Below are 19273 nucleotides of genomic sequence, written 5' to 3'. Positions count from 1 at the left end.
AAACGGGGCTCCCGAACAGGACGTCTGGGTCGTAAGGACACTTCTCTTAACCTGTTCCTTACTGTCTGGTCAGACACTGTGACTCCAGTGACCTTCCTGAGGTCTTGTTGCAGTTCTCTGGCAGTTGCTGAACGACGCCGCAACGCACAAATGGTCAGATATCGGTCGTCGTGTGGGGTTGTCATGCGTCCACGACTTTGTCCAACCCTCCTTGTGAACTGGCCTGTCTCATTTTAGCGATTCCATAAGCGTTGAATAACGGACGGTGAGACATTGAGATCCACAGCAATACGACGTAAAGTCCATCCTTCCTGGATCAATGTGACGGCCCTTGCGACTTGAACCTCGTCAAGATGTCTCATGGGATGTGCTGGTTTACGTACAACGTGCTCAAATGACCGCAGTAGTCTGTACACCTCACAACGACACACGTACGCACCGCTATTCGCTTTGTTTTGGGGGGTCACCTGACAGTTTAGTTTAATGCATGGCTACGCGTACAGATGGAGTAACTTCGATTTGCCATACCCTGAGTAGCTAAGGTCTCAAGGTATGCTGTACGATCATTGGAACCCCATCTACCAAATTAACGTTCACATACCAGACGTTACAAAACATCTTCCCCTATTTTTTAAACTATGTATTGTGCCCAACGCATATTGGGTGCGGTATATTGTAGGCCTTCACATTTAGTTTTCTTTCGACTCTATTATTAGGGCGTCTTATAAAAATTATTTATATTGTAGACTATAGTTCCTTATTCTCCGACTTTACATACCAGTTTTCATTAAATTCTCTTTACCCATTTTCTCGTGACTCGGTGCTGATATGGACTTAATAAACAAAAAATCCAAATTCATGAATGTCTCTGTGAGCATAGCCAAATTCGTGAATATCTCCATGAGCATAGTTAAATTCATGAATATCTCTGTGATCATACCCGGCACGGTAAAAGTGTATAATACGTAAATGATCGGACATGGAATACCATATAACTTTAGTTACGTAGTATTATCGAAACGATCACTAATAACAAATATTCGAGAATTAAATCTTAGGCCTTGCCCTAAACTACCATCTCACTCAGCGTGAATACAATTATTTATGGCCTAGATTGTAGCGACTTATTCCCCGACTTTGCATACCTTCATTAAGATAGGACCACTAACAACATAAATATTTGTTAATTAAATTTTAGGCCTTCCCCTAAACTACCATGTCTCTCAGCGTGAATAAACTTATAGCCTATATTGTAGGGACTCATTCCCCGACTTTGCATATCACTTTTCATTAAATTCTCTTCAGCCGTTTTCTCGTGATGCGTGTACATAGATCCTTCTTAAATTCTGACCAATGTACAGACAAAACTCTTTTATATAGGCTATATAGATTTTTAACAGCCGGACTGAGTGGCTCAGATGGTTGAGGCGCTGGCCTTCTGACCCCAACATGGCACGTTCGATCCTGGCTCAGTCCGGTGGTATTTGAAGGTACTCAAATACGTCAGCCTCGTGTCGGTAGATTTACTGGCACGTAAAAGAACTCCTCCTGGACTAAATTCCGGCACCTCGGCGTCTCCGAAAACCGTAAAAGAGTAGTTAGTGGGACGTAAAACAAATAACATTATCATTATTATTATTATTATTATTATTATTATTATTATTATTATTATTATTATTATTATTATTATTATTATTATTATAGGTTTTTAACTGTAAAATAAGAATGTCAGTGTATTTCCAGTCATAAATTTATTTACCATCTTGTCTTTGACCCAATTTTAAATAGTACAGTAGTTTTATTTTAAAATTGTGTGCCTAAGACAACAACAACAATTAGATATATCCGGTTTCAGTTCATGATCCGCTCACAATGAGACACGCTATTCACGGTTTTCCTTATGGGTTTACGAGTGCAGAAGGGGCTGATAAAATTATATTTTTTCCCGTACAACAATAACCACCAATTACGAGTGCAGTGATTTCCGTGATGATCCTAGAAAAGTTGTAAGAAGAAACCCTACCCTTCGACACATAATACGGGGGTGAGGATGGTAGACATGGAGGAGTTTTCCCCTTGTGGGTGGGGGCGGTAGAATACAACCACGGTATGCCCTGCCTGTCGTAAGAGGCGACTAAAAGGGGTAACCCTAGGGGCTTCGAAGTTCGGAGCACATGGGTTTTGGCCACGGATCCCCTTGCTTCCACTTGTGCTAGGCTCTCACTTTCATATTTTCTATCTGGTCTGCCTTGGTCAACTCTTATTCTTTTCCTATCCCGACAGTTTGCCAGGCCTAGAAAGTCTTTCACTGTCACGCCTTTCGTGGCCCTCCTCTTTCTTTTGCCGATATCTTCATTTTTTGAAGGATGGAACCTCTTATATTTTAATTTCTGATGAGTGTTATGAGAGGATTGTCGTCTAGTTGTAAGAGATCCCAACTATTATGAATTCTCTATGGTTTTCTCTCATATATACTATCTACCAAAAAGTAATTGGTTGGTAATTTAGTGCATCAGTTAACTTGTGTGGCCGACGTGTGCTTCAGGGCGTACGAGAACCAGTTGACGGGAGATGGCAAGGTACAGAGCTATGGACTTAGCTAAAGGCATAATTGATCACTGCCACCTCAGTGGGCTGTCTAGCAGGGCGATTGTAGTGAAGTTAAACAGGCCCAAATCAACAGTAGTACTCGTCCTGCGTAAGTGGAAATTGAATGAATACTGCGCTAATTGTGCACGTTCTGGGCGACGTAACATTTTCATCCTGAAACGTGAGCTTATAAAAAATAGGGCACAACTGAATTTCATGCAGCAACAGGAGTATGTGTTTCCATTGGAACACTATGTGCAGTGGCCCACCAATTTGGATATACCGGGCTAGTTGGCCGTGTGGTTAGGGGCGCGCGGCTGTAAGCTTGCATCCGGAAGATAGTGAGTTCGACCCCCACTTTCGGCAGCCCTGAAGATGGTTTTCGTGGTTTCCCATTTTCACACCAGGCAAATGCTGGGGCTGTACCTTAATGAAGGCCACGGCCGTTTCCTTCCCGCTCCTAACTGTGTCGGTGCGACGTAAAGCAAATAGCAATTCGGATATTCCGGAAGAGCAGCGGCGCATAAGCCCCATGTCACGAAAGAAAATAAAGCTCGGCGACTCGGTGTTTGGACAATCTGAACTGGACACTGGAGCAGTGGAAATCTGTTCTGTGGAGTGATGGGTAAAGATTCACATTATTTTGGTCCTATGGACGTGTATAGATGTGGTGTTTACTCAGGGAACAGCTTCTGCCGGAATATCGTGTCAGACAGAAAATTCTGCGGTGGTGGTGGAGGAGGAGTTGTAGTGTGGTGCTATTTCTCGTACTTCCGCGTGGGACCGCTGGTGTTTGTCCATGGCAACATGAATACAGGGGCAAATTTATTGTAACATTTTGGATAATGAAATGCTCCCAATATTGTGGCGTTTTTATAGAATACACCCTTGTTACTCGTACTTCCAAGATGGCAATTCTAGATGCCATGTTTCCGGGACTACTATGAAATGGTACATCGGCAACAATAGACTATTCGCAGATTGGACTGGCTCGTCCAGAATCCCTACCCTCAATCCAAGAGAATATTTTTGGGACGAATTCGACCGCCGGGAAAGGTCTCTGGAGGAGGGGCTGAGACCCTTTGTCCAGCTCTCAGAATGGTGCAAGAGGAATAGTGACGAATTCCAGTGGATGTTTTGCACACACTCGTCGAGATTTTGCCCGACAGGGTGGCTGTTGATATAGCCACAAGACGTGGCACTACGAGGTTGTAGCGGGGTAACACTGCAGGCAAGTAACCAATTACTTTTTGATAGAGAGTGTATTACGACAACACGGAAGCGGTGCTGATTATTACCGATTTCACAAAATCGACATTATAAATTTTCCAGTATCCTACGGATATGAAAGAGAAAGATTTTACTTTGTGAATCGGTACTAGAAGAAAGCATAAGATAATGACATTTGTCTATAACCTTTAACGACGAGCGTATCTTTCTTTGATCCGAGCCCTGGCATTGTTTCCACTTACGTGTGCAAGGCTCCTCACTTTCATCTATCCTGTCCGACCTCCCTTGGTCAACTCTTGTTCTTTTCCGACCCCGACGGTATTGCGTGTGGAGGCGTAGGGAGTCTTTCATTTTCATGCCCTTCGTGGCCCCTTGTCTTTCTTTGGCCGATACCTTCATTTTTCGAAGTGTCGGACCCCTTCCATTTTTTCTCTCCGATTAGTGTTATATAGAGGATGGTTGCCTAGTTGTACTTCCTCTTAAAACATTAACAGGCGTCTCCGAAGACCTTAAAAAGTAGTTAGTGGGACGTAAAACAAATAACATTATTATTATTATTATAAAACATTAACAACCACAACCACCACCACCACCACCACTTTCAAGTCTAGAACCATTGAAAGTTTCACCGAAGCATGTGATTTGTGAAACATATACGTGTGATTTTTGAGTTTAAAACGGAGGCTGCTATGACTGTCCAAGCCATTTGAAATCTAAAAGAACATGAGTATGAATGCATCGAATGGCAAAGCAAGACGCCCTATTCTTTTTAGTGCAAAAATTGACAGTGATAGTGTTATACCGGCTGAATGTTATTTCACATTTTTTTATCTGAAGCAGACCAATCCACTACGGCCTACCACATTTGAAGGTTGACATCTCTGACTTATATTTCTTTTTAAAAAACCACCACCACCACCACACGGAGAGGTTTATTGTTGAAGGATGTTATATTTAGTTTAAACTAGCGCTCTGTCCTACGAGGATGTTATATTTAAACTAGCGCTCTGTCCTACGAGAACAATTTTGAATTTATTGTGACAGATCTTATAAGACGACATTCGTTGTTTTCACCCTGATGTCTGTATCTAATTCAGTGCGACGTTTTTACAAGGTCCCTCTGGCTGCCTGCCTATGAGTTTGCTTTTTTTTTTTTTTTCTCCCCATGCGACATTTAAACCATATCTCCCCTTTCGCTCAGAAGACGATATAAACCATTCATACAAATTATTCACAGTACAGTGTATTTTTGTATTAATAGGATTATTAGGGGAATAAACAGTTTGATATGGATTATGTGATTAGTCTCAAAACATGGTTTCTATCAAGCTGTTTTTTAATGCCATTTGTTCGGGGCGTCGACCTATGTGGATCTTTTGCCCCTACTGGTACCATGTTGTATGAACCTGCGTGTTAATTGGAATGGCGGTAGTGTGGAATGTTGTGTGTGAGAAAAGCAAGATTCAGGACGTCACAAACACCCAGTCGCCAGGCCAAGGATATTAATCATTAAAATTAAAAACCCCAGTTTCTGCCGAGAATCGAACCCGGGGCCGCCGGGTGACAGGCGGACGCGTTGCCCCCTACACCGCGCGGCCGGAGTCTATTAATACTAAGCTGTATTTTTTACGTCACATACTGAGACTGTTCGGCAACAGACTTATCAAACATAGTAACGGTATGTGGTCTCTGTATTGTCTTACTCGTAAATTACAATAGAGCGACCCAGACTAAACAGAGAATGTGTGTGTGTGTGTGTGTGTGTGTGTGTGTGTGTGTGTGTGTGTGTGTGTGTGTGTGTGTGTGTGTGTGTGAAAGAGAGCGCAGAGTATACCGCCGTCAGCGACAAAACCGGTCATGCTGTAAACAGGAGCACGCGTTCATTTTAACCTTTATTGGTTGATGCTACCGCAGAACGTCTGCGCGGAGACATCAAAATTGTTCATTAGCCAGGTCATAGCATAATGCGAACCTACAAGCGCAATGTCCAAAATACAATTTCGCAAATAATTTCTGGTCCGTCTCTGTGGTGTAGTGGTTAGTGTGATTAGCTGCCACCCCCGGAGGCCTGAGTTTCATTCCCGGCTCTGCCACGAAATTTGAAAAGTGGTACGAGGGCTGGAACTGGGTCCACTCAGCCTCGGGAGGTCAGCTGAGTAGAGGTGGGTTCAATTCCCACCTCAGCCATCGTGGAAGTGGTTTTCCGTGGTTTCCCACTTCTTCTCCAGGCAAATGCCGGGATGGTACCTAACTTAAGGCCACGACCGCTTCCTTCCCACTTCGTTGTCTATCCCTTCCAATCTTCCCATCCCCCCCACAAGGCTCTGTTCAGCATAGCAGGTGAGGCCGCCTGGGCGTGGTACTGGTACTGGTCATCCTCCCCAGTTGTATCCCCCGACCCAGAGTTTGGAGCTCCAGGATACTGCCCTTGAGTCGGTAGAGGTGGGATCCCTCGCTGAGTCGAGAGAAAAACTGACCCTGGAGGCTAAACAGATTAAGAAGAAGAAATAATTTCTGTTAGAATAATATGCAAGAACTGATTAATTCTCATTAATATAAGCAAACAATTCAATATGAAGAATGCCGGGGACCTAACTGTATCCCCTCATACTTGACCCACCATGTTGAATCACTAGCTTCTATGACATCGTCCGTTCGCGCCGTTTTGGATCTTTAACCACAATGACATGGTCCGTTCGCGAAGGTTCGACGCAAACTTTTTTTTTTTTTTTTTGCTAGTTGTTTTACGTCGCACCGACACAGATAGGTCTTACGGCGACGATGGGACAGGAAAGGGCTAGGAGTGGGAAGGAAGCGGCCGTGGCCTTAAGGTACAGCCCCAGCATTTGCCTGGTGTGAAAATGGGAAATCACGGAAAATCATTTTCAGGGCTGCCGACAGTAGGGTTCGGACCTACTATCTCCCGACTACTGGATACTGGCCGCACTTAAGCGACTGCAGCTATCGGGCTCGGTCGACGGAAACTTCACCTCCATTCAACTCCAAAGAGTTAGTGTAGAGTGTAGTCGTAACATATCGAGAAATGCTGCAAAAAGAAAAAAAAAGAACCCTCCTGATTTTTGACTTTTGAAAGTTGGTAGGCCTACGTTTTGTTTGCAGTGGCATCAATGCTACGTCGATCCACCAATATCACACTCACCATAATATACTCGTATAAACTCAACCAGAAGAGGCACACTGGGGTCTGACCAACCCCGCAATCGATTTAACTCCCTGCTGATTGGAACGCACTGAAACAATGGAGCTGCTGGTTTGACGTTGTTTCCACAGCGCCATCAACTTAATTTACGTAGAAGAGTAAGGTTATGATCCCCGTGCTACCCAATTTGTTATGAAAACAAAAATCTTCATGAGATGAGGGATCCCAGTGTGACCATTGAGGGTTGCCATTTCTTGCTGCACATTTCTCCTTCTGGTTTTCTTACAAACTGAATATGGATACTCAAATATTTGTATGTTGTATGTTGGGTACTCAGCCCGAAGGCTGGTTTGATCCTCTGCACCTCCGCCAACAGCTGTCATAAATAGCCTAGGCGTCACTGAAGAGGCGTTCTAGGGAAATGAGGAGTGAGGTAGTTTCCCGTTGCTTTCCTCAAATATTTACCAACAAAAATTTAGCACATTCGGTGCAGATGCAGTTAATAAAATAATTGATATTTGTAGCTTGTATTAATCTTGTTTTAACTTGGCATCTATTTTTATTTTGGTAAAAAAATCTGGCCTTGCTATAATTCTTATTGTTTTTTCAAAAGATTTTTTTTTTTACATTAGCCTTACTTTCAACACCATGCAGTGCATTGCGACAGTAATCTTGCATTAAGATGCTGCATAAGTTTTACAATTTGCTCTACATCGCACCGACAGGTCTTATGGTGACGATGGGATAGAAAGGCTTAGGAGTGGGAAGGAAGCGGCCGTGGCCTTAACTAAGGTGTGAAAATGGGAACCCACGGAAAATAATCTTCGAGGCTACCGAGAGTGGGGTTCGAACCCACTATCTTTCGGATGCAAGCTCACAGCTGCGCGCCCCTAACCGCACGGCTAACTCACGCGGTAGTGCTTAACTAGCCATATACATATGAATCTGAAATTTGGAAATGATAGGAACATATCTCGCACTTTTTTCTAAAGTGCTGTGAGAGGCCTTTCCTCAAAGTGGAGTTTGACCTATCCCGACGATTTTGTTTTAATGACTGTGCAGAAAGCTTGCGATCTAATATCTTGGAACTTGAAAATAGGTGCAGTGTGATATGAAAATATTAACATTTCCAAAACTAAAATGATGAAAATAGAGAATAAGCTTAAGAAATCTGAATGTCAATTTGGGAATAAAAAGCTGGATAGCTAGATCATTTCCAGTATGTAGAGTGTGTATCATGCCTTTGCTGGCGGGATGTAGTATTAACAGTGCACTATGTCTTCTGGTATGGGCTAGAATAAATTTGTTACTTTCATTGACCTTTCTTCAGTGCTCATCCTTGGCTTTGACGGTATGAAAGTGACAGGTATGTGCGATGGTAGTAATAACGTTCCTCATGCAGCCAGTCCCTGGTATGAATGGTGTGAAAATAACGTTCGTAGGGTCGGTTGGTGCATGCATTTCGGTGGGCCTCGCAGACTGATACATAATAACTTCTGGCCCAGTGAGGAAAGCAACGGGAAACTACCTCCTCAGTTCCGTAGTGTGGCTCTTCAGTGAGGCTATCTGTGGCAGCTGGTAGTGTAGCTGTGGACGATCAACCCAGCCTTCAGGCTGAATACACAACATACATTCTCCCAGGATGGTAGTATAGTAAGTGAGATTGAATCAAGGTGCTGAGAGCTGTAGTTGCCATGAATAGTATTCTGTAAGAAACAAGTCCGCTCTTGGACGAAACTATTTTTACACCGGTCTATTTTCAGACCCAACTTTCCTGTACGGGAGTGAAATCTGGGTGGACGCAGCTTTTCATAAGCTAGAAGTAACAGACATGAAAGTAGCTATAGTGATATCTAGTACAAACAAGAGAGAGCAACGGCAGGAAGGTTCTCGGAATGAGGAGATAAAGGACGGATGAAGCGCTAGGCATAAATAGACTTCAGTGGTGGGGTCATTTGAGATCAGTGGAGGAGGATAGGTACCAAGGAGAATAATGGACTCGATCATGGAGAGTAGGAGCAGTAGAGGGAGACCAAGACGACGATGTTTAGGTTCAGTTTCTAATGATTTAAAGATCAGAGCTATGGAACTAAACGAGGGCACAGAGCTAGAAAATAGAGGATTGTCGAGGTGTCTAGTAAATACATGGAGTCTTGTATACTGAACGCTAAAAGCCATAACGGTCTATAATTAAGATATGTGTAGTTTAAGGTGTAAAATTATAAGCCGTAATCAGTATTTGCCGGAGAATCACCAACCACCACTGCATTTGTCAGTTTGTACCCCCCATCTATCGGTTCGTTTCGAAGAATTAGACCTCTTCGTTTTTTTCTTTTTTAATTATAAGTTGCTTTACGTCGCACCCACACAGATAGGTCTTACGGCGACGATGAGCTAGAAAAGGACTAAGAGCGGGAAGGATGCGGTCATGGCCTTTGTTTGGTGTGAAAATGGGAAACCACGGAAAACTATCTTCAGGACTGGTGACAGTGCGGTTCCCAAATGCAACCTCACAGATGCGAGACCCTAACCGCACGGCCAACTAGCTCGGTCTTAGTTTTTATCTTCTGATTAGTGTTTTATGGCGTATGGCTTTTAGTGCCATGTTCGGCTCGCCAGGTACAGGTCTTTTGATTTGCCTCCCGTAGGCGACTTGCGCGTGGTGATGAAGGTAAAATAATGATGAGGACAACACATAAACCCAGCACCCGTACCAGCGAAATTAACCAATGATGGTTAAAATTCCCGACCCTGCCGGGAATCGAACCCGGGACCTCTGTGACCAAAGGCCAGCACGCTAACCATTTATCCATGGAGCCGGTCCTGATTAGTGTTAAGAGAGTGTGATTGCCCAGTTGTACTTCCTTTGGAAACAATCACAACAACCACCACCATCATAACTAAATAGTGATTTGAAACACATTTTATCTTACTTTCAAGAATGGAATTTTTCAAGACTGATATAAGCCCCTTCCTATCGAAGGCTGGTGATTTTTTACAATTTGCTTTACGTCGTTCGGTAACATAGGTCTTATGGCGACATTGGGATATGAATGTGCTAGGAATTAGAAGGAAGCGACCGTGGCCTTAACTAAGTTACAGCCCTGGTGTGAAAATGGGAAACCACGGAAAACCATCTTCAGGGTTGCCGACAGTGGTGTGCGAACCCACTATCTCCCGAATGCAAGCTGATAGCTACGTGACCCAAGCCGCGCGAACACTTGCTCGGTGAATCTGCAGTTGGTAACACCCTACAAGTTATTTTATAAGACTTACTTTTCAATTGTTTGAGAGAGTTAACTTCGGAAGGCAACAAGCAAGGGATAGCATGAAAAATGGAAAGCGCTTTATCAGTCGGTATTTGGGAACTGCGAATGGACTTTAAGAAAATGTTTGACTGAGATGACACCCACACTCAATTCATGGTTATCTGGTTTGGTCCGGAGGCGTACTCCGAGTGTCTGTCTGCACATTCCGGGTATGGGAACTGCGATATGGTGCGTCGTCCTGGGAAAAGACTCCTTCAGGTTCTTCCAGCCCTCTCTGTTATCGGGGTGCCACTTCCGCTAGCTTGCTATGGGAACGACCTTCGTGTCCACTCCACGACAGCCCGGACAAGACCTTTAGAAAATACGCAGTAGAAATTCGCAAGTGTAGTCTTCTTGAGAGAACATCGTAGAGTTCTTGCTTATATGTTAAACTTAATTTATCGTGACACTGAATTTTCTTGCACACTTCACGAATTGGATAAACTATTAATCCCTGTTCAGCTCGTGAATTGGCTTGTAATATTGTGGTTGGTGAGAGTTCGGCTAGTTGGTTGAATGGATCAGCCGTCTTCGGTTTAGAAAGCCCGGAGTTCGATTTCCGGCCGGACCGGGGATTTTCCCCGTTTGATTAATTCCTATAACTCGGGGGATGGAGATGTTTATGTCCGTCTTAATACACATCTTCATTTACATATAGTAGATAGCTGGGCTGCTGGCTCAGACGGTTAAAGCACTGGTTGTCTGAGCCCAGGTTAACAGGTTCGATCCTGGTTCAGTACGATAGTATTTTACTGCACTCAAATACGTCAGCCCAGTGTCGACAGATTTACAGTATTGTAAAAATACTGCTGTGGAACAACATTCCGGCACCTCGGCTTCTCCAAAAAACCGTAGTAAAAGTGGTTAGTGAAATGTAAAATCTATCATATTATTATGGCTACCGGGCGAGTTGGCGGTGCGGTTAGGGGCGCTCAGCTGTGAGCTTGCATTCGTGAGATAGTGGGTTCGTGTCGGTAGATTTACTGGCACGTAAAAGAACTCCTGCGGGACTAAATTCCGACACCTCGGCGTCTCCGAAAACTGTAAAAGAGTAGTTAGTGGGACGTAAAACAAATAACATTATAATTATAATTATTATTATTATTATTATTATTATTATTATTATTAGTAGTAGTAGTAGTAGTAGTAGTAGCAGCGAATTCTCTCAATATTGGAAGACGTTAAGCAAATAACTCATTCAATTCTGTGGGTTCTTGTTGTTCCAATAAGCTTTCATTCTTTCTGAGAAGGCTTGTTTACGTTCTGCCGACTACTTTGGTCTGTACTGCTTTTGTTGTGGTTGCTCTGATGTAGCTTCCCAATTGTCTACTTTGTGCCTAAAGACGTCCCTTTCTAGGATATCTGTTGAACTTACGTTTACGCCTTTGAGGCCCTTTCGAAGTTCGTACCAATTTTCAAATTTCGTGACAGAGCCGGAATCGAACGCTGGCCTCCGGGGGTGACAGCTAATTACACTAACCACTACACCACAGAGACGGACTCTGCTATTTCTTACGTACTTATGACTGTAATATCCTGAGTCCACCAGCTTGCACTCCCAAACAGGAAAGCCAATCTGAGAACTGCCCGCTGTGAAGATAATTTCGTCCGAGAACTCGCTTCTTTCTTACAGAACACCTTTGATCGTAACTGCGAGCTCGCTGCATTAGCTTTATTGCACCTTGATTCAATTTCACTTGGTATACTACCATCCTGATCGAGCCCGTGGTCCTAGGGTAGGATGCCTGTCTGTCAACCTGCCAGGTTTTTACCTGGATCTGAAGGGTAGTTTGAGGTTCACTCAGCAATAAATTGAGATGCTATTTGTCGATGGTGAGATAGCAGCCCCGGTCTAGAAAGCCAAGAATAACGACCGAGAGGATTCGTTGCGCTGACCTCGCGTCACCTAATCTGCAGGCTTCGGGCTGAGCATTGGTTGCTTGTTGGGCCAAGGCATTTCAGGTCTGTAGCGCCACTGGGTTTGTTTGTTCTTGTCTGGGTTTGTTACTCAGACCGTAACATAAAAAGAAACATGGCGGCCGAAGTGGCCGGACTCCTGGTATTGGCTTCTTTTTCTACGGCTTTTCCCACACTTGTGGGGTCGCGGGTATGAACTGTATAGCACATGTGGATTTGGCCCTGTTCTACGGCTGGATGTCCTTCCTGTCGCCAACCCTATATGGAGGGATGTAATCACTATTGCGTGTTTCTGTGGTGGTTGGTAGTGTAGTGTATTGTCTGAATATGAAGAGAAAAGTGTTGCGACAAACACAAACGCCCAGTCCCAAGGCCAGAAGAATCAGAGGCGATTAAAATCCCCGGCCCGGCCGAATCCGGGACCCTCTGAACCGAAGGCCTCAACGCTGACCATTCAGCCAATAAGTCGGACACTGCTGGTATTGGCTAACACGAAAATACCATGTCCATATTATACCGGTGACGGTAATTTAACATGATAAATCAACATCATAGGGAAAATCACTGTTGAACGTATGAAAACGCTTCGCCAACAACTACCCATCACATACCGGCTGCATCTAAATTATTCCGACAAAAAATCAGGGATGCTGTTACTGTTATATAAAGAACGAAGGCACAATCGGATTGGCGGAGAACATTTTTTCTTTTCATGAAAATGAGTACTTTATTATTTCCTGGCGTGCGATTCAAATTGGTGAACTCGCCGTACTTGGTGTGCCAGAGCGCAAACCGCTGCCTGCTGCTGTGCTTCAGGGAAGGGAGGGGAAGTGGGTGTATGATAGACGGAGATAGAGAATGTACAAGTTTCTTCGCCTCGCGCAGAATTGTCCTGATCTCTTACAGGCAATATCCACAGTCTGTTTATTAAACAGCCGTACCGAGCTCGATAGCTGCAGTCGCTTAAGTGCGGCCAGTATCCAGTATTCGGGAGATAGTGGGTTCGAACCTCACTGCCGGCATCCCTGAAAATGGTTTTCCGTGGTTTCCAATTTTCACACCAGGCTGTACCTCAATTAAGGCCACGGCCGCTTCCTTCCCACTCCTAGCCCTTTCCTGTCTCATCGCCGCCATAAGACCTATCTGTGTCGGTGCAACGTAAAGCAACTAGCAAACAAAAAAAAAAAACAGCTGTAATCGGACACACAGTAATTAATACACATTTGTTAGTCAAGGAATGCACCCGATCATTTCTTCTTTCCTTTTTAAATTCTAGTCAGTGGATATACATTTTAAAATATTGTAATTCATTTCGTTCCACCTCGTATCATTAGGAACCGATGAGCTAGATGTTAGGGCCCTTTAAACAACAAGCATTATCATCATAATGTTTTCCTCTCGTTTGTCTCAGTAACGTTCTTTATTAACATGAGCGAAAATGCATCGTGCCGCCACACGAACGTGCATTCATTTACTCACAATAATATGAAAAGAATGAAATACTGAACGAAAGAGACAATACGTCCAATGGTTTGATAATAGTAAATCTTCAATATTTACTCCTTCTGCTATGATCTAACAAGAAAAGTCCATCGGCCGAGCGTGGAAGATATTTAACTGACCCACCGCGGCCTAGCCATCTCTCCCTGGATGATGATAATTTTGCTGCGTGACACAGCGAATGAAATGCGGTGAAGCGCCACCATGACACTGCCACATTTGCAGCCGAATACCCAGAGGAACATTTTCCAATAATCCATGTAGTGATTTTACCAAGAAACTGTTCAGGCGAGGTGGAAGGACATACGGCCCAAGTAAATAGTCACCAACAACGGTGGCCCAAATATTGTCACTAAACCGATGCTAAAATGTGAACACTACTGTCACATGAAGATTTTCTTTCTCCTTCCTTCATGCAATCACTTGCCAATGGACACGAAGGTTGACTGATGAGGTTGGCGGCGATTAGGGTGCCGCACGACGTTAATCAGCGCGGCCTTCCTCTCGTTGACATTTACTGCGGCACAGGCTAGGAACATATCAGCCATTTGTTCGTTGGTGTACCGAAACGGAGCCATTCTTACCTATTTATACCGAAAACGTAGTAAGCCAATATCGACAGAACAAACCGTATACCGCCTATGGGGGTTGGGAAGCGATTGTGCTAAAGAACGAGAAACTTGTACATCCGCACCGATCATTCCCTATTTTTACCTAGTTGTACTTCTTCTTAAAACAATCAATTTCACCACCCCACTTCCCTTCCATCCTCTGAAGCACAGCAGCGGACAGCGATTTGCGTTTTGACAGAGTAAATACGGCGAGTCCGTCAATTTGGATCACGCGCTCTGAAGTAACAAATTAACCTCATTTTCCTTAAACCCGATCGCACCATCGTTCCTTACATAACAAGAAGAGCATCCCTGAATTGTTTGATATAATTATGGCGCACCGTATATTCTACTAGAAAAGATGAACAGCCCCAGAGTAAAAGAGAACAACAAGCTGATTATTCAGAAATTTCACTTAGTCAAAACAACAAGCTGATTATTCAGAAATTTCACTTAGTCAAATAATGTTTTCTCTTATATTTTACTTCACTGATAGGTGGAAATACATGATAATACTGTTAAAATTATATTTATAATACCATTTTATAGGTTTAAAAATAAATTAAGGTGCGAATTTCGTCAATTTATTCACTCGTATGAGAACTATGAAACATAAACTTGTTGCCTTAGTTTCGAAGTGGACAATTTCTAATGTTTGGCACTCAAAGGAAAACACACCGGAAATGATTGTGCTAACCCAATTAACGGCCCTGGTGATGCTGAGCTTTCTGGAAACTCTTGACATGCGGCACAGCAGCACCTCACACAGTACGTAAAAAAATAATTATATCCTAATAGGTCTTTACCCATGGAGGAACATGAATGCAAAAGCTCTACTAACTAACTATTGACGTCTTTAACCTAAGTGGATGAGCTTCAATTTGATGTATCTGCATGATAACAGATAACCACAGCATGAACTGGCAGGTGTTGGTACTGTAAACTGTAAAGCCCTGTATTACAAACCCAACTAATCCTTTCAAGTCACTATTATTTCTTCTATGAAATAGTGTATATTTATCAGTTCAGAGAGATGCAGTTTAATCACTATAATTGGAAGACTCACCACATTCCTCAGCTTGCTCCATCTGTCACACTTAAGGTAGGGGGGCCCATATTTCGTCCCCTTAGCAGATTTGGACTTGTAGAAATTCAGGAATATTATGGACAAGGCTCTCCACCAGATATGTTTGAACATGATATAGGTGTTGATTCCCAAAGGGAATCTGAAATATTTGTCCTGAATGAGCAAATTTATAATACCAATATAAATGGTCCGTTATTGGACATTATAAATTTTCCAGCTAGCTCATTCTTGGTTGCCAGCGTTTCGCCCTCGTGTGCTAGGGTGGGCTCATCAGTTGGTACCTAGCACACCTACCAATACGCTGGCTAGTGCATACCGTGGAGGCCACTGCGTAGGCTAACTGGAGCCACCGGCAGTGCCAATGCACTAAGAGACTTTGTCTCATCACTAAAAATTGATGCCTGCTTGGCCATCAGATGATATAGATGTTGATTCCCATAGGGAATCTGAAATATTTGTCCTGAATGAGCAAATTTATAATACCAATATAAATGGTCCGTTATTGGACATTATAAATTTTCCAGCTAGCTCATTCTTGGTTGCCAGCGTTTCGCCCTCGTGTGCTAGGGTGGGCTCATCAGTTGGTACCTAGCACACCTACCAATACGCTGGCTAGTGCATACCGTGGAGGCCACTGCGTAGGCTATTGGTAGGTGTGCTAGGTACCAACTGATGAGCCCACCCTAGCACACGAGGGCGAAACGCTGGCAACCAAGAATGAGCTAGCTGGAAAATTTATAATGTCCAATAACGGACCATTTATATTGGTATTATGTTTGAACATGCCAGCTATTATGATGTGCAATGCTAATATATTTGGCCGCGACTCTACGTTGGACACTATGGCAACTGCAACGAGACAGCTTATTAATAATTGTACTATCACTAATACGCAGTTTTTCTAAATTTTGTTAATTATACAGCCATGTATTAAAACATTGTTTTTCTTCGCAGGTAACGTTCACAGACTTCTGTCACTGCAGAGAACACCTGAGTGATTTCAGCCACGTAAGCTTTGCGAGCAATTCAACATGACTCTAGCACTACTGAGGAACAATCCTCTGAGAATCTTGAATGAGGTTTGTGCAAAATGTGGAACACTGCCAAAATTTGAACTGCTGCAGATAGAAGGTGAACACCATAGCCCTATTTTCAGTTACAAAGTAACAGTGGACGGTATGACTGCAGTAGGCACTGGACGTTCCAAACAGAAGGCTAGGAATTCTGCAGCCGAAGCTATGCTTCGTAAAATGATGAACGACCCTGAAAGGAAAGGCTACTACATAGATGCCAATTCGGAGGAAATTGGAGAAGTCAAGAACGAAGCACTTACTTTTGACGAACAAGAGGAAATTTCTGGAAATCCAGTGGGTGGATTACAGGAACTGTGCGCATCTCGCCGATGGCCTCCTCCTTATTACGCATTGGTGGGTGAAGATCCACCACAAAATCGTCTGTTCACCATTACTTGCTACGTACTGGGCCTTACGGAAACTGGAATAGGAAGCTCAAAGAAGAAGGCGAAAAAGATGGCTGCACAAAGGATGTGTGATAAACTAGATGAGATGCTATTTGCAACAGTACATTCTGGTCCTGGACTGGATGAGTTGGGACAACGGCTCAAAGATTTGGAATTACACTACAGTAGTCTGAAAGAGAATAAAGTATCAACACTGACAGGATCGCTAAGTGAAGAGATTTGTCAATTTTATCGTGATATGGGAAAGGAAAAAGGAGAGAAACTTATTGGATTGCAGAGGATACCATTTAATAGTCTCGACTTCAACAGTGTGCAATATTTGCAGGAAATAGCAGCAGAACAGCATTTCGAAGTTACGTACGTCGATATTAACGAGAAGTCTTTCTGCGGGGACTTCCAGTGTTTGGTACAAATTTCTTCTCTTCCTGTCGCTGTCTGTTATGGCCAAGGCGCCACTTCCAAGGAGGCCCAGTTCTCTGCTGCTCACTGTGCCCTTGAGTATCTTAAGATCATCACAAAATCATGAAGTGGTCGTGAAAGCTGTGATCCTTATCACAATCAACATAGACAGTTATGAACTGATTACAAAGGTTTTACAAAAATAATTCAAACGTAAGTTATACGTAGTTAAGAAATGCAAACTGGAATTATTCTTACTTTCAACTATGGAGCTTTATTAAATCAGTTTACACATTAAAAGTTTTTGTTACTTCTTTCAGTTTATCTTTTGGATAAAATATTGTGCCACATGTTTTTCCACTTTCAAACAGACTGTATTCAAAGGGCTCAGAGTATGGCTGATTGAGGGTGGAGGTGAGGAGTTTTCTCATAATAATCTGTTAATTTTCTCAAAGTATGTAATAACCAACGATGTTAGGATTTATTATACAATACTCTTCGTATGGAAGCACAGTACTATTCAAGGAACTTGAAATGGTTGAGGCATAGCTTGCAGTTTTGGAAAGATGTGTGGTAGTAATTTAGTTTTGTATACTTAAAAAATATTAGTATCCGCCTCTATGGTGTAGTGGTTAGTGTGATTAGCTGCCACCCCCGGAGGCCCGGGTTCGATTCCCGGCTATGCCACGAAATTTGAAAAGTGGTACGAGGGCTGGAACGGGGTCCACTCGGCCTCGGAAGGTCAACTGAGTAGAGGTGTGTTCGATTCCCACCTCAGCCATCCTGGAAGTGGTTTTTCCGTGGTTTCCCACTTCTCCAGGCAAATGCCGGGATGGTACCTAACTTAAGGCCACGGCCGCTTCCTTCCCTCTTCCTTGTCTATCCCTTCCAATCTTCCCATCCCCCCACAAGGCCCCTGTTAAGCATGGCAGGTGAGGCCGCCTGGGCGAGGCACTGGTCATCCTCCCCAGTTGTATCCTCCGACCAAGAGTCTGAAGCTCCAGGACACTGCCCTTGAGGCGGTAGAGGTGGGATCCCTCGCTGAGTCCGAGGGAAAAGCCAACCCTGGAGGGTAAACAGAAGAAGAAGAGGAATAAGAAAATATATTAGTAACTGTAACAATAGCAATTAAAAAAGCAGTCATCTCCGTACAAGCCATGAAGGCCCTAGGAGGGGTGAAAGGTAAAGGTTTCCACTATCCGTAACCTCGGTACTTGATGGGATAGAGGGGTTAGCTATATGCCTGGCCGCCTTTGCCCCCAGGAATTAACCTGGTACTCATTTTTGGTGTAGGCTGAGTGAACCTCAGGGCCATTTGCCCCTTCAGAAGTGGAAATCTCGTTTAAATTTTACGACTTCCTGACGGGGATTCGAACCCACGTCCTTCCGGACGAACCGAGCACGCCTTTATCGCCTCGGCCAGGCAGCCCCTAATAGCAATTGAAAGGAATACGTATTTTATTAACATTACATTTACTGCAAGTCTCTTGAGAACTTCCGTCTCTCCAGAAGTTGGTTGAGTTATTACATATCAAGATGGTACCAAAACTACCAGAAATTTTAATGAACATCAATAACTGTACCTATTTCATTTACACAGCCTGACAAAAAATGAAGCACTCGGAAGCGGAGGTATAAAGGAAATGAAACTTAACGTGTTGAGAGGGTATGTGATGTTATTGCAGAGATTACAAAATCAAGTCAAATTTACTAAGAAGTTGGTAGTACGAGGCCACGTATCAGAATGACGTTGCACTCTCTCTGGCATGCGCTGATTCGGTTGGGAAGGGTGTCATAAAGCCGTTGTATCCCCTCCTGAGGCAAGCTGTTGTAACTGTCGTTGATGTCCTGGATATTGCCACTGGGACAGAGTTCACGTCCGAGCTGGTCTTACACATGTTCAATCGGGGGCAGATCTGGGGATATTGCTGGCCACGGGAGAACCTCAACATCACGCAGACAGTTCATAGCGACACGTGCCGTATGTGAACG

General features: G+C 43.6%; 1 protein-coding gene across 3 annotated transcripts in view; it reads left to right on the top strand.

Annotated features, from left to right (window-relative positions):
- Window positions 1-17777, top strand: part of LOC136867099 (protein Loquacious) — a 29482-nt gene extending 11705 nt beyond the window's left edge. For all 3 annotated transcript variants that reach the window (XM_067144200.2, XM_067144202.2, XM_067144201.2), the window contains one exon: window positions 16357-17777. In XM_067144200.2, the coding sequence (XP_067000301.1) occupies window positions 16434-17408 (975 nt within the window). In that variant the 5' untranslated portion in view covers window positions 16357-16433 and the 3' untranslated portion in view covers window positions 17409-17777. The remainder of the gene's footprint in view (window positions 1-16356) is intronic.
- Window positions 17778-19273: the final 1496 nt, after the last annotated feature.

Source organism: Anabrus simplex, chromosome 3 (assembly GCF_040414725.1).
Source record: "Anabrus simplex isolate iqAnaSimp1 chromosome 3, ASM4041472v1, whole genome shotgun sequence".
Taxonomy (NCBI): Eukaryota; Metazoa; Arthropoda; class Insecta; order Orthoptera; family Tettigoniidae; genus Anabrus; species Anabrus simplex.
The sequence above is the reverse complement of the archived record's forward strand: the minus strand, read 5'-3'. Positions and strand labels throughout refer to the sequence as shown.